The following is a 20,560-nucleotide window of genomic DNA, read 5'->3' on the forward strand; positions in this document are numbered from 1 at the left end:
AGTCAACGTACAAGTGGGCTCTTGGCTCATTTTTGCCAGTTCAATTAGAGCTTGGAGCAGGGGCGTCCAACCCTGGTCCAGAAGGGGGCACTGTGTCTACAGGTCTTCAGCACTGGAAGAGGTTGGGGGCAGGTGTTAAAAGTGGTCCCAGTAAGTCAATAATGAAATGGTTCAGGTTGTTGAGATGACGTGGAATTTAAATCCCTGGGCAGGGATGAAAAAAACAAACAAAAACTCTTTCATGATAGAAGTCGCCATTGCGTTTTTTTAAAATAACGGAATCCATACCAAGTCTTTAAAGTATCCAAAAGCCTTTTATTGAAGGTAACTGTAATCAGGTATTATTCTCAAATTAAGAGAGTGAGAAGTTTAAACCATCTAATTTATTGTTGGAACCCGCTGATCGTATTACCCCACATTCTACAAAACATTAGGTATATGCGTTACTTCTGTGTGACATAAAATATACTAAAAACAGTTGTATTTCTGATTATTATGATTGATTTTACCCCTTCACTAAGCTATTAATGCAGGAATAAGAAACCTTTCATAATATTGCATTATAGATATTATAGATTCAAAGGAAAATATTACAGAACACAGAAAAGGGGCTGTTTTTTTATAAACTGGTTAAACTGAATACATATTAAGGGTCTAAAAGAAAAATAAAATTCATACCGAAGTCCACTTGTAAAAAAATGTCTAAATATTCATATACATTTGAATTCATTTGAATTGACAAGAACTCTGCTCAGTCCCATACAGCCACATTGTCCTAACTCTGTACTGTTCCACATTTACGGACTTCACTATTAAAACGCATTTCCCTCACACTTCCATCAGATCCTCCTTTAGAAAAACAGATAGCAGCTCACAATGTTTTCACATTCATTCGACAGAGTTCAGTACAATTAAAGCTGATGAAGAAATTCTGTCCCCCCCCCTCCCCACCCAGTTAAACGGACTCTGAATTCGTGGCTAACCATACACTCGGGACGAATAAAGGAATCGGTGGAACCTCACACAGTCTTCTTCTCTTCTTGTGAGAATGTCACAAAACGTTCACTACACCCTTCTCGGCCCTGGGGGGGAGGGGGCAGTTTTAAGAAGAGGACGAAGCTGTGAAGGTAAAAATGATGTACAACACTTTACCCAGGCAAGGGGCACTACTGAACCCACAAATTCCTTGGTTTTGTAACAACTAGCGCATGTCCTTTCTTCCTTTGCCATGCCATTAACGGTTGGATAAAGACACACTGAAATGACTTTTTTTTTTTTACATACAATTTCATTTGGGTACTCTCCTGGGCTCATCTGTCATCCTATTGCCGAGGGTGTTAACATATCGATATGCTCCTAGCAACGACAATACAACAAAGTCTTTTTTTTTTCCGAATCATCCCACATTTCCATGTGCCTCTACAGCATCCGGGATTATACAGGGGAGCACGGAACAGCGTTCAGGAAAATGAAGGCAGATGGGAAAAGAAACTTACTTGTGCTACTCTGCCTTTGTTACCGCATCGTTTCTGCGTGCAGATCAGCTAGGGTGTGCTCCAAAGGGACACGCATGTCGAATATTTCATTCTAAACCATATTGCATTTTGCCTGGGGGGGGGCTTGGGCTTCTGCACGTGTAATCTATGGGAAATGAGCAGTCTAAGCCACTGCCAGGCTGATCAAGCTGGTCTTCTGGAATGTAAATCTAGTATGAAGGCTACAGAAGTGCCTTTCCAAGGTCAGGCATCCTGTTTGCTGCTTTCGATAAGGTGCTTTGGAATTTCAATTACTTGTTTGAGACGCTGCCGAAGACAACGGTTCCCATCGGAACTGGGGGTTCTGAAGAGCACGATTACGGCTTGCTTCCCTATCCCATAGAGAAACATTCCCTTCACTGATCCCTCCCCTCTGGATCTGCCCTGGACTGTCCCTGGAGCACATAGCGCCCTCGGTTTCCCTTAAAGGAAGGCATGCATGTAAAAGAACAAGACTTTACAGTTTTACAGTTTCCAGTTTACACAGCACACTGTGCACCCAAGCCGCCCTTGAAGCGACCCACACCAGGAGTCTTCAGCTGCAGGTGACACCTCGCTTATTTCTTTCCGAGCCTGGCGGGTGGAAATGGAAACTGATTTAAGTCTTAAGGGTAATCACAGTGTTGCAAATTTTCTATCAAGTGATGGCACCTCCCCCGTGCGCCGATTGTAGCAGGCGATGGCACAAACGCCACCGAACGGCCTTATTTTCCTCTGGCTGGATTTGACAAGCATCTTCATCTCCAGTTTGGGTCCTCGGGCCCGGCTGGCGGCGAAGGCCGGGCCACGGATCCCCCCCCACACCCCCCAACCTGGTGCAAGAGGCTAGTAGCTGTACATCTGCTGCTGAGCTGGGGGCTGGGGCTGCTGAGCTGGATCCTGGGTTTGAGGCTGCTGCTCGGCCTGTTGCTGGGGGGGGTCGGACTGCGAGGGGGGGTCCTGGGGCTCTCCAGCGGCCGGGGCGCCAGGGCTCCCCTCGGCGGGCGCGACCGACCTCCAGGCGAGCGAGGGGTGCTCCAGCGGGTGCGCGATGGGGTTGACGAAGGTGGTGAGGTTGATGAAGTGCGCCACCGACTGGCCGGAGGCCCCCGCGTCGGCGGGCAGCTCGGGGGGCCGGTTGTGCAGCATGGCGGAGCCGCTGACCGCGTCGAAGGTCACGGTGAGGATGGAGCTGTCCAGGGTGAGCGGGCGGTCGGCGGGGGCCAGGTGGCCGACCGCCACGGGCTGCAGGCTGGTGAACTGGGCCGCAGCCTGGGTCGTGATGGGCGTGACGGTGATGTTGGTCAGCCCCACCGAGCTGGAGGGGGGGGACGAGGTGGCCACGCTGGGGTCCGCCAGCACCACCACCTAAACGAGAACATCAGGGAGAATCGAGGCTGTGATGGCAGCACAAACACTGAGAACTGAAGGTGTTCCTGACAGAGGGCCGGAGGAAACAGGTCGATAGGTCAGTTTTCCGATTCAGCCAGGTGGCCAGCTCTCTGGGGTGTTAGACACAGCAGCAAACAGTGGAAACGGGGATAAGATAAGAAAGCCTACAGATAAAGGAGGCCTTTTGACTAGCTTTGCTCATCCAGTTGCTTGTGCCTTAATAATTGCTTACACTTATAAAGCACTTTTCTGGACACTCCACTCAAAGCGCTTTACAGGTAATGGGGACTCCCCTTCACCACCACCAGTGTGCAGCCCCACCTGGATGATGCGACGGCAGCCATAGTGCGCCAGTACACTCACCATGCACCAGCTCTCAGTGGGGAGGAGAGCAGAGTGATGTAGCCAATTCATAGGTGATAATTAGGAGGCCATGATTGGTAAGGGCCAATGGAAAATTTGGCATGGTTACACCCCTACTCTTTTTGAGAAACTTTTTGAGAGTCAGGACCTCGGTTTTAGTCTCATCCAAAGGTAGGCACCTGTTTACAGTATAGTGTCCCCGTCACTACACTGGGGCATTAGGATCCACACAGACCGCAGGGTGAGCGCCCCCTACTGGCCCCACTAACATCTCTTCCAGCAGCAGCCTTAGCTTTTCCCAGGAGGTCTCCCATCCAGGTACTGACCAAGGCTCACACCTGCTGAGCTTCAGTGGGTGCCAGTTGTGAGTTGCAGAGTGATATGGCTGCTGGCCTTTTAATGATTCAGGAAACTCAGCCATTTGGTTACAGTGCCTAGTGTTAGCAGGGGGTTAGACAGTGGGGTCTGGCCTCGTCAGGGTCACGGAGTCAGCCTGACCTGCTGGATGCTCTGCACTGCGGAGCTGGTCTCGTCGCCCCCGGCGGCGGTGAACGCCCCTTTGCTGGTGAACTCGCCGTAGGCGGGGTCATCCGAGTCGGGCAGCTCCGCCTCCTCCACGTGCTTCGCTTTCTTCTTGGGCGGCCTGGGGGGCCTGGGCGGCTTCTCCCCCGGCAGCTGCTCCTTGTCCAGAGCCAGCGGGGGCTGCGGGAGGACAGGAGGACGAGCTGGGTGAGAACAACCGGCTGGGAACGGATATGAGCATTCCTGTAGCCGGGCGCAGAATCGCCCTAGCCACGCTCCCACTGAGGGATATGGATATCGTACAAGCCAACTGACACATGGATCCAGAGAACAGCTCAGCTGGTGTCTGCTGCGTGCAAGGACCTCCCAGCCGGCGCCACTGACCTGTACAATACTGATGGTGGAGGCATCGATGGTCGTAGCGTCCTGAAACTGTTCCAAATCGTCAATTCTCACGGTTACGACCTAGATTTAGGAGAGAAACAGCTCTGAGGCGCCGGTTTGAAAGGGTGTGTTCAGCCGAGAAAGCCTGCTTCTTTCTCCGTCACGAAGGAGCAGCACCTGGCCCGTCACCCACAGGGCTGTGGCAGCTGGAACGAGCTACCCAAGCAGCTGCAGCAACGTGGCGTGGTGTCCCGGGTTCCCAAAAGACAGGGGCCCCACGGCGAACCCGCGCCCATGAGCCTACAGCTTGATCCCCCCCGCCGGGCCCTGCCTGGCTGCAGACGGTGGACCCCTGGCTCACCTCCGGGTGCTTGCGGCGCATGTGGCGGTTCATGGAGGCTCTGGTGGACACCTTGGTCCCACACAGGTGGCAGCTCTGCGCCTCCACCTTGTCGTGGGTCAGCTGGACGTGCTTCTGCAGCATGTACTCCGTCACGTACTTCTTGTCGCACACCAGGCATGACCAGGTCTTCCCCACTGCGGACCGCGACAGAGCCACAGAGAGAGTCAGGGCCAGAGCCTGCATGCTGTGCAGATGCTCCTCTGGCCAGCGCGATACATAAAGACATAAAGGGTTTTACAAGTTGTGTGCAATCCACGCAATACACATAACGAGACTGTACAAAAAACGTAGCAAAACTGCCAAACTGAAGTGCTCATGGGAAAAAAAAAACACGGCATGTCTTAAAACATAGGAAAGACAGAAAAGAATTACGAAGTATTATTATTAATAGACACTTTAAAAGGTGAACCCCCTACACAGGGAGCAACAGTGCACGGACATAATCCAGCCTCCAACACCCCGGTGCATGAAGGCCTTGTTTTATTCCGGTCTTCACAGCAGACGGTGGTCCTTTAGACAGAATCTACATATTCACAATCTTTCCGCCTGTTTCTTCCTCGATTCTCACTCCTTTCCAAATTGATCAATACCGTCGCACTCTCGCAATGATGTAGCAAAGTCATTAGTGTTTCTCAGTCAGTAATGAGTGTTTGACCGAAAAGACACCAAAAGCTCTTGTTAAAAAAAACCTGTATGCTTTATTTTTCTAAAAACATTCATGTATGAACAGAGCAACAAGATACTTTTGTTGCCCAGTATACAAACCTTACTCTGTCTCTTTTCTCTAATGCCCTTGTTTAAGTGATGTTATGTTATTCATTTCTGCGTACATCCTGTCATTTCAAACCCCTAACATTTATAAAGTTTAGCAAGCTGCGTATTATCAACAATGGCTCTCCTCCTTAATGAGGTACAGTATTGATATTCCTGAAACTAAGTGTTGGTAGGGTGCAGCTGAGACAAGTTTTTAGCAGAAGATTATTATTTAGCTTTTTGGGAGATTTCCACTCAATGAAATGTCACGCAAGTAACATACCAGTGTGGATCAGCTTGTGTGTTTCCATGGTGTTTCTCTCACTAAATGTCTTGCCACACAGCTCGCACATAAAGTCCTTTACTCCTGCAAAGAGGGAGAATACTTTCATTATTATTTTCACATTAAACACATCTGACACACAGCACTATCATGGCCAAGGAATGGAACCTTTTTAGTCTCCCAACAGTCAAGACTACCAGGGTACATGAAACCTGTTTATCCTAATCCTTCAAAGGACTTGACAGTGTCAGCCTAGAGTGCGTCTACAGAACAAACAGTGAAACACAGGGCACAGGTGGAAACTACATGGAAGTACATTTCAAACAGAAGAGGAGGCACTTCATCACCCTTAAGGTGGCAGAAGTATGGAACAAGGTATACACCATGCCACTCAAGCTGCAACCTTGACTTCTTTCAGGAAGCAGCTGGAGGAGATTCTGATGGCCTCCTCTCATCTGCAACTGTTCGTATGCTTTACAAGCAGCCTGTGATGGAAACAAGGAGCTGCAAAGGAAACAAGTGACTGGAAGGCATGTGAAAGCGGAAGAGTGTTCCAATGGTTGTGCTAAACAATTTTGTAAGGTCCTATAATGTCAGCTGTTGGGAGACTACTATGGCCTGCTGTGTTACTGGAAGACTAGATCGCAGGCTTTCCAAGCACAGGTAATTCTCCTGGAATATGGAGCACCGCTGATATCTACCTGCGAGGAGAAGAAGCAGGCTGGGCCTGGCTCACAAACACATAAGATCATCACAGGACCCTCTCGTGACACACTCTATCACAGAAGTCAGAGGCCCTTCAGTGCCTCCTTCAGAAACAGCTGACGTTCACAGGAGGTCCTTACAAAGCATGTCAAGAACACGACTTCCTGCTTTAAAAATCATTCAGACAGCCTCGCTCTTGCGCAGAGCCGCTGTCCCTGCAGAGCTGGAGTCTGTAGCTGTGCTGGGGGGTGTGAGACAGTGTGTATCAGCTGGCTCAGGTTTAGGCTCACCGGTGTGTCGTTTGTAGTGTTTCAGCATGTTGACCTTCTGTGCAAACTTGCGGTTGCACTCCTTGCACTCGTACTCCTTTATGCCCTTGTGCAGCTTCATGTGATGACGCAGGGCATGCTTGGTCTTCATTCCTAGCCACAGGAACAGGGAGAGAGCTGCAGGCTGAAGTCTTAAGGCAACACCACCCTGGCAGGTTTCTTGGTTAATTACCCAAGGCTGGCCTGACTGCCTAACCTTCTGATCTTGTCTACACCATATATGGTAACAAGCTGTTACTGACCATTCATAAAAATGCCTGTTTTTGTATGGGAAATTTTGCCCATCTTCAAGCATAAAAGCCTGCTGCTGTCTTCAGAAAAGTGAAAGAGAGACGAGGTAAACCTGTCAGCTTCATCTGTCCCCCTCTCATGACCTGCAGCCGCACTGAGAGTTTCTCTGCAGCTGCTGCTCAGCCCTCCTCATCGCGCTGTGTGGCGTGGGGCAGCAGAAGGGTTTGGAAGGGGCAGTACCTTTGCCGCACTCGGCACACAGGTAGTCCCGGATGTTGTCGTGGACCCTCAGGTGCTCCTTCAGCATGTCCTTCCTGGCAAACGATTTCCCGCACTGATCACAGCTGTGACTCTTCACTCCTGCGGGGAGACAGATGGGGAGCAAGGTTGATGCTGCAGGGCCGGGCAGAGCGCTTTAAACCCGAGTGTGGCGACAAAACACTTCACCACAAAGCTTCAGCAGAAGAGTCGATGAGATTATCTTTTTTAGCAGAGTCACAATGCTTTACTTTCGGGTCCTCAGACACATCAGACAGGATGCAGCTCTTTCATCCAGATGCTCCATGAACATGTAATCGCAGGAGCGATTCTGCTTTGTCTCTTGTGCTGTAATGTCGGCAAGTCACAGCGCAGTTAATCAAAGATTCAAAATGCGTTTATTTAATAAGAAAATGGCCCCGCTGTTTTGGGGACAATAACAGCGACACACCAAAATCATATTCCAAGCAGTTTTTATACCTCAGAGCATCCCCCTAAATTACTATAAATTAAGTGTTTAAGAGAGAGAGGGGGCAGAGACTCCTGCATATGTATTTATAGCTTATATCAGAATCGCCTTACTAATATGTAATATAATGTGATTTTTGACAAAGATTAGTCTCGCCTTCTGTAATGCCACACTGTCACTCTTGTGAACTCTCCACACAACGGGTGTGTCTCACTTCTTCAGCATGCACAGAGCTTAACCATGTTTAGAAAGTTCCTTTTCACAAGCACAGGATACTGCTTTTTTAGCAGTATTTAACATTTTGACACAGCTGTTTGATCTTTCGGAAAGCACAAATCTCTTTTCACTCGGATGAGCTAAGGTCTCAGACCTACAGGAGATACAAGCTAAGGAGATCAGCAACAAAGGACAGTTCTTTCGTTCCATAGTTAATTCAGTGATTCACAAGCAGCTGTCATCGGTCCAGTACACAGTGGACTGGAGCCCTGTGTGCGATCACACAAAGTACCACGCTACCACCACTCACCACCGACAGCCCACCTGTGTGGATGATCTTGTGTCTTTCCAGGTTGCCAACGCTGTTAAAAATCCGTCCGCAGATCTCGCATGGATGGATGTACCTGAAAGGGCAAGACGACGAATCTCAGCCGAGATTCACTTTTGCTTCTTTGATCATCAGGCACCGATGGTGACCCTGAGGGGCTTCCGTAAATCCAAATCATTATGAAGGTAGCCATGGGTGTGATACACTGGGATGCTCAGACTTTAAGATGACTTCAGCCTAAAATGTCACACGATGGCCTGAGCAAGGCCAGAGTAGGTCCGTTTTATACCAGACTGGCTCTGCCGCAAAAGCACCCAAGCAAAACAAGTGCAGTCTATTTACAGTGCTCCCAGTCCCCCACACCAGAAAACAAAACCCCCCAAAAAACACAAAACAAATTATTCAAATAAAGGTAAATCCTCCTTATCTACCTGCTCTCTCTCTGTTTTCAATGACACTACCTAATATACTAACCACCAACAACCAATAACAACAATGAACAGCAGCCTAAGGCTTCTCACACTACTTCAGCTGGTGAAGACCAGGATAAGAGTTCGGGGAGACTTGGAGAAGCAAACCATTCACACATGCCGACAGTCTTATAAAAGCAGCCCCCACACACACCCACTGACTGAACCCAGGCATGACGTCTGGCCTCCCTCTGCCCCCCTCACCGCTGCACCGCTGGGTCGGGCAGCTGCTCGCGGTGGATGACGAGATGCGCGTTGTAGGTGGCCTTGAGGGCGAAGCGCCGGTTGCAGATGATGCAGCCGTAGCCCCTCTCCTTGTGCAGGTCCATGATGTGCCGCAGGTAGTCCCTGCCCTTTGCAAAGGTCACCTAGGGACGCGGGAGACAAGACGCTCGTCACGCCATCACGCCCCACGGCCCTCTGGGAAGAGAACGCCTCGTGAAACCTGCTCATCAGTGCAGCCAGCTCTCGCCGGGATGGGACTGCAGGCCGCTTGTTTTTATTCCCCACTTACAGGACGTGGCCTTTCCTTAGTGGGGTCTGCACAGGACACACTGGTCCCGGGATCCCCCTTTTCTGATATCTGGGGGGTTCGGCTCACCTGACACTTCTTGCAGCTGTACTTGTGGAGCTCGGGGTCGTCCTCCACTTCCTCCTCGTCCGAGTTGCCGTCGCTGTCGTCCACCGAGATGCCGATCTTCCTGATGAACTGCTCCCTCTGCTGCTCGTCCATCAGAGCGATGTCCTGCAGGGGGGAGGGAGGGAGGGGCGGGTCACGCCAACACCACCAGCGTCCCACACAGCCTGTTCCCCCACCCCCACCCCCAGGAACTGCGCGAGACACTTCCAGCTGCAAGCGCTCCTGCATGTTCATCCGGCTCTTCACCGAAGCTCTTCCACACTATCTTAACACCACAGAGAGGCCTACAAGTGCAGACGTCTGAAGAAAGATACTGCCATTCTCGTTAAAAATACTAATAAAAAACAGGAAATACAAAATTCCCACCCCCTGTGGCAAAGTTGCGGTACAACAACTCAAGGAATCCATGAAAGACGATTACTGGTTCAGGCAGGGTTCCCTCATGCTTTCGTAGCGGAGTATCAAACTCCTGACAACTGGCGTTGAGCTCTGCAAGTCGCTGCACAAGATGCAGTCTCACAGAAAGCCTCTCCTGGGCTCCTACCTTGAAGTGCACGTGAATGTGGTCTCGGAGGACATCGACGCGGAAGAACTTGCGGCCGCAGATCTCACAGGTGTACTTCTTATCGCCGTGGGTCAGCAGGTGCTTGTTCATGTTGCTCCTGCAGGAGAAGACCTGGCAGCCACAGCGGCAGAGCAGAGAGGGTCATGATATGGCACGGCGCAGCTGCAGCCTGCTACAAGCCCCCAGTGGACTTGTTCGCGCCTGCAGCGTCAGTAAAGAGGACAATCAATTAAAAAGCCTGGAATCAGGCTGCAAACAATTTTTAGGACAAAACTAAGAAAGTGTTGACCCCGACTCCAACTCCAACAGAAACAGAGGTGACTTCAAGCACTGTTCAACGCTGCTCTGCTGCAACAGCTATGCGTGTTCCTCTCTCCGAGTGATGTTGCCACCTAGTGGACTGAAATAAAAAATGTACCCCAACTATACCGCCAGCTGCAGAAGCGAGCAAAATCAATGGGAAATAATGCAATTTAAAAAAAGGGGGGCTAAGGGAAAGGCCATCAGAAGGTTTTGCAGTCTATCTAGATCTGGTTACTTTGTCTGCACTCATCAGTCACACTACAGAGCACCTAAAACAAAACAGTTTACGGCACTGCAAACTGTGAACGCTGTGCCGTGAACTTCTAAGGAGGCTAGCGATGGGTTGGCCCACCTTTCCGCAGATGGGACACGCCGAGGGCTCCTTCCTGTACTTCGTGCCCTCCTCACCGTTCGCTTCCAGCTCCTCCCGCTTCATGTGTTTGGGACCTGGAGAGGAGTCGCAGAGACGGCCGTGAACACCTGCAGTAAACCTCGGGTCTAGGACCTCCCGCCAGCCCTGCCCGTACCCCAGCGACAGTAGGGCACTTGCGGCTCGAGAGCTACCCCGCACGCCTGGGGGCGCGGATCCGCCCCCAGCCCCCCCCCACCCCCCGAGGCCTCTCCCGGCTCACCCACGATGTGCCTCCTCTGATGGTCCTGCATGACGTCTTTCCTGTAGAACATCTTGTTGCAGATCTCGCAGGCGTAGAGCTTCTCGCCGTGCTTCTTCTTGTGCTTGGACAGGTTGCTGTTGGTGGAGAAGAAGCGGGAGCAGATCTCACACTGGAAGGTCTTGTCGTCTGGGGGGAGAGGAGCCGGGCAGCCGTGGGGGTGACCATCCTGAGCTGAGCCAACCCCACGTCTTCACAATCAAAACACTTCCCTTTTCAGTGCCAAAGGGTCACACCAATCACTCCTAAACCCCTGCATCTCTGAAAGATGTTATTGCTCTGTGCATTTTGCAGCAAAATCTCGTTCTTATCAGCTACTCAAAGGTGTCCTTCCTTTATAGGAAACAAAAAAACCATCTTCCTACTACTGACAACTGTAATAGTTCTACAGAACCCTCTAGTGTCGGGTCTGGCACCAATTTCTTGACGCATTGCCAAGTCTACTATGGAAAGGAACACAGTGATGATGCAGGAAAAGACACACAGGAAACAGTACAAATGCAATATTTGTACAATTGCATGATATATAATAATGAAACAGATACATCCAGAAATGTCCCAAGGAAAAAAAAAGGGGGGAAATAGAAAAATGCATGTGCATAAAAAAAAGTTAATACAACTTTCACAGATTCCTACACCTGTTCTGCAGTTGTGGAACTTCAAGGCATTCTCCACTCTGAAGGCCTTCTCACAGGTGGCACACTTGTACCTGTACTCCAGGTCCGCCTGGGGGCGAGAGTTCACAACAAAACAAGACCGCTGTGTGAAAACCAGAAAGGCACAGTGAGCAAACAACAAGGTCTAGGTCTCTTATCTCATGCGGATCTGCCACACTGGCATCGCTGCAGAAATGGGGCTCAAATTCCCGAGGGGAGAATGTCTGATAGTCTTCCCGGGATGTGTGTGTGTGAAAGGTTGTTGTTAATAAAAAGAGGCAGTCGCTCGGAGGCGACCTTCTCCAGTGGCGATCCTACCTCGTTCTTGCTGTGTTTGTAGGAGATGTGCTGCTTCAGGCTCTCTTTCCGGCTGAACATCTTGTCGCATTCGTCACATTTGAAAAGTTTGTCGCCTTGCAGGAAGGGAAAGAAAAGAAAACACCGGCCAGTCCACATCAGTATCCGGGTTAAACCCCTGTCCAGGACAAGCGTCACGTAATACTCAAAAACGCAAACAGCCGGATGATGAAATCCCAAGATCACTAAAGTACATCACAAAAGCTCTACATGGCTGATGCTTGTATTAGTTACCCAGTTTAGGAAACAAATCCTTTTCAATACACAGTCAATAACCTACAGAGTTATTTAGTTCCAAGAAAAACATGCAACTGTAATACCAATAACATGATGTATCGGACAGTAATACATCCTCCATTTACCTCTTCAAATCTTCAAAGCTCAGAGAAAGCACTCTACGGTGCCTACACATTGGAGCTTTTCCCTCCACTGGTTCCAAGTAGCTCCCTGGACGCATGTCAAAACACTGGTTCTTACCTAAGGCTGTATTTACCATACTCTCCCCCAGTCTGTCTCCAGTCCCTTGTCACTTCCTGTAACCCCTCCTGACCTCTCCGTTTCCCCAGCCTGTTCATTCTGTTCCCTGGCTCCACATATAATTACAAAATATTTGAGTCGCAGTCGGGCATAAAGGAGTCTGGAGGAAGTGGCAGTGAGGAGGAGGCAGGGCGGAGTAGGCCGCGTTACCGTGGGAACGAATGTGCCGGTTGAGGTTGCTGCTGTTCTGGAAGACCTTGTTGCATAGGCTGCACTGATAGACTCGCTTGTGGTCCCCTCCTTGCCTCATGAATCTCTTCCGGATGCCAGGCCTGTGTCAGGAGAAGAGAGACTCGGTGATTGCCTCTTGCAGGTGAGTTCCTACTATCCTGTACAAGGCAGAACTGGGACGCGTGGTAAAAAGAGCTTTTATGCGGGCTTTTCTGTTTATTAAAAAGGAGCGCTACCAAGGCAAACACTTTCATGCCTTGCGCTACTGCAGCCCGGATGAGCCGAGAGCCCCTCGCGTGTGGATGAGACTGATCAGACTGCGAGATACCATCGCGGGGATAGACTACTGCTGGACCAAGTGATGTCACTTCCTGCGTTGTGTCTGGATTTCCCGACGCTGCAGCAGTGTGGCGGGGTACGGAAAATAGGGGAATTCTCTCTCTCGCCCAGGACGACCTGTCTCATTGACCCGGAAGGCCGCGGCCCGGAGGCTTTGGGGAGCTCTTACTTCCCAGTGGGCAGCAGAGTGCGGGTCATCCTCTGCAGCTTGCCGGGCACGCCGTCCTCGCCGATCACGATGTCCGGAGCCTGGAGCAGAGCCAGCCCGACGTCCGGAGGCATGGCACTGAGGACCTGCTCGATGGGGACGGCCGGCGGGACGGCGGCAAGGCCGCAGGCTTTGAAAACAGACAGAGCGGCCCGTCAGGATGGGGCTACCCCTCTGACTCCCGTTAAGGAGCAATACGCTTCGCGAAAGGCCGAGGACAAAACATAAAAGAGTTCTGCTACGGCCTAGGATTAAGAAAAGAATAAAATTCCTTTTTTTTTTCCCGGAAGCCGACTTGCATTCACGCATAACAACGTAACAAAATTCACCCACTGACCTCTGCTCACGTTCGCCTGCGACTGGAGCGGCGTGGGGCCTATTTTGGGCATTTTGGGCTTCCGTACCCGAGCCTGCTTTTTCCTGGGGTCCGGAGGGGCGGGGGTGACCTCGGGGAGCAGCAGGGGGTCGGGTGGCGCCCCTTTCTCTTCCTGCTGGACAGTGGGGTCCCCCGAGGGCTGGGGCACCACTTTGACCTCCTGCAGGTGACTCAGCAGATGCTCTGAAGCCAAGAGGAGAACAAAAAAAATGGAGCAGTAGGCCGATTTCTGCCTCGAAGCTTGGTTCGCTGGTAAGAGCCCAAATGAAAAGGTCTTCGCCGCTGCGCAGAGGTCTCAGAGCTGTCCCTACTGACATTTCTGCACATTTGAATACACAATGACTATTTATTTGTTGAATTTAACAGATTGAAAAAGAAAAAAAACAGTGAATGTGGCATGTGCAAATGTCTGGGCACCCTTAACTTCTTTGGCCTTTAGACTCTCAGTGAAACATGCAGTTTTACCAGGGGGGCCCAAGAATTCTGCAGACACCTGTATGTAGAACCCTGTGCTTTGAGAATACCTGCGAGGTAGTAATTGCAATAAAAAGTGCAGTGATTTCCGACTGGTGAAATGACTGGGATAAAGATAAGGTTCTTTTCTGGGGATGGGGCTTTGAAGTGTTCTGGAGAGCCCTTCACCTGTGAGAAGATGCGGCTCCAGGAACACAGCTGAGCACAGCTTGCAGGTCCACTGGTTACACTCCAGGCCCTGTGTGGAGCCTCCCTGGACAGCTGAGGAAACGAACAGAGCATCAGAGGCACGAGCATGTCACCACGCTGCAGGACACGTCTCCTCGCCCCAGCGAATCAGCCCCGCAGACGAAACACGTTCTGTCCAACAGCTTCAGCCCCTTGGTAAAGCAAGCTCTACAGTCAAGTCAAAACGTGTGTTTGTCGAAAATAAGAACACAGGGCAACCGTCTGTGCAAACCCGCGTTAATTACAATTTCGACGACCACACATTTGTTAAGAACATCACAGGGGGAGAAGGTGATGGAGAGAGGAAGTTTTACTGTCTTTCATAATAAAATGATCCAAAAAGCCGTCATTTAACTAATCTGCCAAAAACACAGCTCATCGTCTTTGCTCCCAATAGCTACTGCCTCTCCAACAGCAGCTGAGAGAAGACACCTGTGCTTCCCCTCCCCACTGCCTCACCTGTGTCTGGGGAGACTTGGGGGTCGGTCTCTCCGCAGGGTGGGGACGCTGTGGCCCCACTCTTCACCACATTACCCCCAGCCAGCCTCGTGGGTGAACTTGCAACATCTGGAGGAAAATTACAGGGCAGGTCAGGTGGGGGAAATTCTGTTTTTAATATAAACGGATCAATGCAGCGGACACTGCTATCTACAGTACGTTCATATTTTGTTCCATGTATGTAACGCAAGAGGCATGGAGACAAAGGGTTAGCAGTCTTGCCTCCCAGCACTGGAGCCCTGGCTTCAATTCCTGCGGTGTTGTCTGCTTGGAGTTTGCATGTTCTCCTTGGGTCTGCGTGAGTTTCCTCTGGGTGCTCCCATTTCCACCCACAGTCCAAAGACATACCGGTAGGATAACTGGTTTCTGGGATTATGTGTGCGTGTCTATGTCTGCCCTGTCCATGGTGTCCTGTCCAGGGTGCACCCTGCCTTGTGCCCGTTGCTTGCTGGGATAGACTCCAGCTCCCCTGCGACCCTGAACTGTGGTTAGAAAATGGATGGACGTATTTAATGTCCAGTGATGCCCCCGTGCTGAACTTCATGAACCCTCGTGAAATAAACATCAGTGACAAAACACAGCTGCACGGCGCCCGCTTCCCTGAGCGGGAGGGCGTGAAGACAAAGCCACGAATTTCCAAACCACACACGTCAAGCTGCCAGGCGGTGAATTCCGGGAGTTCACGCCAGTTCCCACACAGCTGTGTTGCGCGGGTACCTGCGGTAGATGATATGATCAGCGGCTTCAGGACCGGCTTCTCCATCTTCTTGGCATAGAAGGCCCCATACCACACCCTCAGCTCTGATCCAGGCTGAACATCCTGCCAGGGGAAACAAGGCCAGGCAACAGGTCAGGCTCTCCTGTCCCTCCTGGAGCAGGAGGGGGCTGCTTTTTTTCCTTAAGGAAAAGGGTGTTTTAAGTCAAAACCTCTAACCGACTTGCAGAGGATCTGGGTCCACTGCAGTCAAACTCAGCTGTCACCTGCTCTGTTACTGTAAATGCACATCAAATGAACCATGGTGCACCCCCTTCTTTTCAAGTGGGACCGAGGCCTGGACGGGACGCCGTACCTGGGAGGTGTTGAAGTAGACCTCATCGTCCTGCTGGTAAGCGTTCAGGTTCTGCTGCTTGTAGTCGGAGGCGGGCCGGACCAGCATCATCCAGTTACAGTCGTCCTCGTTGGCGGTGTCGAAGCAGATCACCGCCCCGTCCTTTTGGAAGACCTGCCGGCGCACACAGCGATGAGGAGGAGGAGAGGGCGGGACGTGGAGCCCAGCCGGGGCTCAAACACCCTCCAGGCCATTTCTCCTTTGCTCCCGGAAACACGCCCAAAAACAACAGGAAACAAGATGGGGGTGCGCACACGGCACAGGGCACTACGAAAAATGTTGGGGAGCCCAGGTAAAAATAATCTAATAAAGGAGCTTTAAAACGGACAGAGCAGGGAACACAAGTCCAGAGCAGCAGTCGCACTTAAATCTCCCACTGAGCGCGTTGCAGTCTTTCGAAGGTGAAGTGCAGATGCCGCAGACCCACCTTGAGAGGGAATGGCACGTCCTTCGCCAGCTGGGCCACTCTCTTGGCCTCGAAGGGCCCGAACCGCGTCCTCTTCACCAGCAGCTGCAGCGCAAACACCCCCTCCTGCCCTTCACTGGCCTGCCTGATCTCCAGACTGTCCGGCAGGGAGGATCTGGGGCCGCAGGGAACAGAGCAAGACACATCGTTCTGGGCCCCCGCAGAAACAGAATCAATGGCTTCCTCAGGACACTGAGCTTTGACATGGTATAAGTCGCTGATAAAGACCAGCCATTTGGTTTCAGATAGCTGAGCTTATAATACCCCTTTGTGCACAGGGTGACAGTGACATCACACATTGTCTAAACCGCACACAAGTGATGGCCTGTGCTAATCTGAACACCAGCTTTCCAGTTTTCGGTTAACCCGGAGGTTTTAAAATTGCTCTGTTGTCTGCCGGTCCCGACTTGAGAAAGATAAAAAGAACTTGAAGAAAATGCAACATGAGCGTGTACGCTCATCCTTCATGAAATGTCTATAAACGCGACGGGCATGGTTCACAAGAGAGGAAAGAGAGGAGCGGTTCTCCTGAAAGAACCCAGAGCGTGTGCACACACGACAAGGCCCACACTTCGTCTGGAGCTGCCTGTGAGGAGCGGCGCCAGGTGTCAGGTCTAATTAGCGGCAGACAGGAAGACGCAGTGCAGCGCCCTGCAGTTTACAAATCAGAGGAGCAGGAGGGAGGTCGAAAGAGAGGGAAGGCCAGAGTCCCACAGCAAGAGAGCAGGGGAACAGCAGGGCCCTGGAGGACATGAAGAAGCAGCGGGTTATTTTCAACTGGCGCTGTCCCTCAGGAGGTCCTCCTGCGATCTCTGTCGGAAAGCCATCAGGCCACACACGGTACGTTTCACATATCAATAGTTCGGGAGCACGGCAGCGACTGCAGGGAAAACCAATTTGCTACCAATGGCAGCAATGGTAAAATTTTTAATGAGCAAAACCGTCCTCGTGCCGCATTAAGCTGTGCTGACGAGAGTGATTCCCCGAAGTGAGTATTTATCCTGATTCATAACGAAGTTAAAACGACACTGTCTCACTCCCCCTGGCGGGTGCAAGTCTCTCAGCCCCTACGCTCTTGAACAGCGTGCATGAAGAAGCGAATGAACCCGTCTCTCTGTGTTCGTTTACTGGCTTGAATGCGTGTTCCACCCTAAGATACAAGTGATGCTGATCACATGCCTGAACCTCAATACAACAGCAAAAACAAAAGAGAGGTCGATAATGTCTCTCCCCCTCGTGTGACGCCAGCAGTTACAGCCACGATGCTGTGGCACAAACAGGTCACAAGAGTCTCAGAAGGTGGTGAGAGGAATCCATCCATCCATTTTCTTACAACTCTTTCCAACTCAGGATTGCGTGGGAGCCGGATCCTATCCAAATAAGCACTGGGATTAAGGCAGGATACACCCTAGATGGGATGCAAGTCCATCACAAAGCAGACAAACACACTTTTTCCCCAACAGGCAAATTAACCTATAGTATTTCTTTAGACCCCTACTCTTTTCAAGAAACGCCCTGGGATTTTTTATGACCACAGAGAGTCAGGTCCTTGGCTTTATGTCTCATCCGAAGGACGGTGCCTCTTTTACAGTATGGTGTCCCCGTCACTGTACTGGGGCATAAGCACCCACACAGCCTGCAGGGTGAGCGCCCCCTGCTGGCCCCACTGAAACCTCTTCCAGCAGCAGCCTTAGCTTTCCCAGGAGGTCTCCCATCCAGGTATTGACCAGGCTGAGCTCCAGTGATATAGAGCGATATAGCTGCAGTACTCTCAGGACAGTGTGAGAGAGGGTCAGGGCTGGGCAGTACTCAGGAGCACAGCGAGACAGAGGGTCGGTACTGGCCGGTACCCTCAGGAGCACAGTGAGACAGAGGGTCGGTACTGGCCGGTACCCTCAGGAGCACAGCGAGACAGAGGGTCGGTACTGGCCGGTACCCTCAGGAGCACAGCGAGACAGAGGGTCGGTACTAGGCAGTTCTACTCACCTGGCTCGGCTCAAGACAAAGGAGTCCCTGACGGTCACCACAGGGCCCAGCTCAGGACACTCCGAGTCGTGGTACTGTCCGCAGTCCTCGCACCCTGACAGAGGCCGGGGAAAGCAACAGGATTCTAGCGACTGCTTTCAACTCAAAGGACAGACAGCACAGCCCGCAGGCGAACAGCAGGGTGCCCGACAAGCCGAGGCCGAGATGACATTAGCCAGCAGTCCGAAGAAAGACGTCGGCAGAGCCGAAGCACAGAGAAAGAAAACGACGCTGGAAAGAACGTTTTAAAATCACCAAGGAGTACCCGGTAAAATAAAGATAAAACACAATTCTTATAAGCTCGCTGGGACAGCTGTGCGCACCGACAAAAGTCTTTATTTTTTCAGTACTTACAGACATACTCCTCTGGCGGCTGCTCTGCCATCCTGCAGACCTGCAAACTAAGCGAAAAGACATCATCTAGCCAAACCAAAACTACAGGGATGGAAATCACCCCCCCCAACTGTGTAGCAATTTGAGCCATTCCAGGTTTTGCTACTTGCAGGCTCCTACATTTAAGCAGGACACCAGCTACTGGGAAGATCGAGCTTGTTACTTCATTCTATGAGGCGATATGAGGCGATAAAGTGACATTTAAAAAAAAAACTATTAACTTATATAACTAATATAACTATTCTGTAGTTTTGCATCAATTGGGAAATTGCTTATGCCTAATGCCCTTTGTAAGTCATGTCGCATGTCTACAGTACAAGAACTCCTTACCATGCCTTTGTATTCTACCAGTTTAATTGCATACAGAGTACAACGGGCAGCCCGTAATTTCTTATCAAAATTATTAAATTGTTAATGCAACAGATTGGCACAGCTCTGCAGCTGTTCGCTTTGAAAACATTAAAAGGTTAAAGGACGCTAAAATTGTTCGGGGACAAAAAACAAAACAAAAACAAAAACTTGGCTCTGATACACCAATGGATGGAACTTAAAATCTAAAAAAAAAAAAAACAGGCGCTAGAAAAGATGCTCCGTCCTAAAACGTGTGCACCGTGCAAATCTTGCGCTGCACTGCGGGGTCAGTCTGACACTACGGGGCCAATTCACTAGAAAGCTCGCAGGCACGGTGCCTCCTATGAACATACAAACACGCCGCATGCACACAAATAACAGGATCCGACCGAGACGGGATCCGGGATTTCACCGGATTCCAAAACTCCAGCCGGGTTTTAACTCTGATCTCAGCACGCTCGCTCCTCAGCTCGGCAGAGCCAATGTGACAAAGAACAGTCGGCATGGCGGATGGAATGGAGACGAAAATCGCATCGGGAGCTAGCGCGCACGAATGTCAAATACGGCCAAGGCGGTCCCCTCTGGGCAGTTAATTCACACCGCCGGCGCACTACAAACATCGCCCGCCACGGACTAGCCTAAATCTCCCACGCGAAAACAACGCGAGTCTGCAATACAGCTATTACCTGCTCGCCAAACGACCACAATTTACTCGAATCCTGACTCCGGGTTCCAATCCGCTCCAGAAACCGCGCAGGACCGGAAACAAGCAAGTTGAAGGGTGTTATGGGAATCGTAGTCTTTTTTTTCATGTTCCCCTTTTCTTGCAACTGCGTTGTACTAGTACTGTATATTAGCGTTTAGGATTATCACCAACACAAAATACCGTCACAGGCTTTTAACAAGAGAACAGGTTGATGCGGACTGGTCCGTACTACCAGCTGTGATTCGAAAAACTGTCATGAAACATTAGACAGGAGAGGTGCTGCAGTTATTATTGCATACTATTCGGGACATGGAAAGAGATACACAATCCAATCTTATAGTAACTTTGCACAGACCATCATACAATGTCGATTTATGTAGAAAACTGGAAAGAGAGGTAGATAATGCACCTCTGACCCCTTAAGTCAGAAAGGAACACAGTCAAGAGTGAGAAATGTGATCTTTTGGCGTTTCCTGTGTCCTTGCTGCACTTCTAGAAGGGCAAACTAGGCTTTATTGTCCTGTGCCCTAACACTGTGAACCAGACACGCTTTAATTATTTCAAAATGCCTGTAAAGAAACTCCATGGGCCGAAGCGAAGCCATCTTGTCTGCATAGTTGTATTGACTGAATTCCCCTCCGATCCCCTTACACACCTTTGATAGGAAGAGCACAACAGGCAGCTGCTCGATATCCCAGGACAAGGCGCAACATTCCTGAAAGCCATCCTAGAGGCGCCACCTATCAAAACACATGCAGCGCTCACACCACTGGAGACAATGGAAATATACAAAAAATGGGTGCTTTCAAGAGGAGGATATTTTCAGACTGTCCGGTACATTTCAGATAACGGAAAAGACATTTTCCC

The 20,560-nt window shown here is 50.7% G+C and overlaps 1 protein-coding gene across 2 annotated transcripts; it reads right to left on the reverse strand.

Annotated features, from left to right (window-relative positions):
- Positions 1-294: 294 nt before the first annotated feature.
- Positions 295-19,739, reverse strand: prdm15 (PR domain containing 15). Of its 2 annotated transcripts, none has more exons than XM_088638826.1 (26): positions 19,674-19,739; positions 18,598-18,644; positions 18,205-18,298; positions 16,180-16,333; positions 15,714-15,866; positions 15,361-15,463; positions 14,605-14,712; positions 14,086-14,178; positions 13,405-13,626; positions 13,029-13,197; positions 12,500-12,621; positions 11,774-11,868; positions 11,438-11,525; positions 10,761-10,928; positions 10,481-10,575; positions 9,805-9,936; positions 9,222-9,365; positions 8,825-8,988; positions 8,147-8,226; positions 7,120-7,239; positions 6,610-6,741; positions 5,615-5,698; positions 4,537-4,712; positions 4,176-4,256; positions 3,768-3,971; positions 295-2,882 (listed from the first exon to the last, which is right to left on the reverse strand). In XM_088638826.1, the coding sequence occupies exons 2-26, from the start codon at positions 18,626-18,628 to the stop codon at positions 2,361-2,363; spliced, it is 3,534 nt and encodes a 1,177-aa protein (XP_088494952.1). In that variant the 5' UTR covers positions 18,629-18,644; positions 19,674-19,739; the 3' UTR covers positions 295-2,360. The 2 variants fall into 2 exon arrangements, with proteins under 2 accessions (XP_088494952.1, XP_088494951.1); XM_088638825.1 differs by having other exon boundaries at positions 10,761-10,973.
- Between the last annotated feature and the right edge of the window lie 821 nt (positions 19,740-20,560).

The sequence above is a fragment of the Lepisosteus platostomus genome, chromosome 7 (assembly GCF_059453375.1).
Source record: "Lepisosteus platostomus isolate fLepPlt1 chromosome 7, fLepPlt1.hap1, whole genome shotgun sequence".
Classification (NCBI taxonomy): domain Eukaryota; kingdom Metazoa; phylum Chordata; class Actinopteri; order Semionotiformes; family Lepisosteidae; genus Lepisosteus; species Lepisosteus platostomus.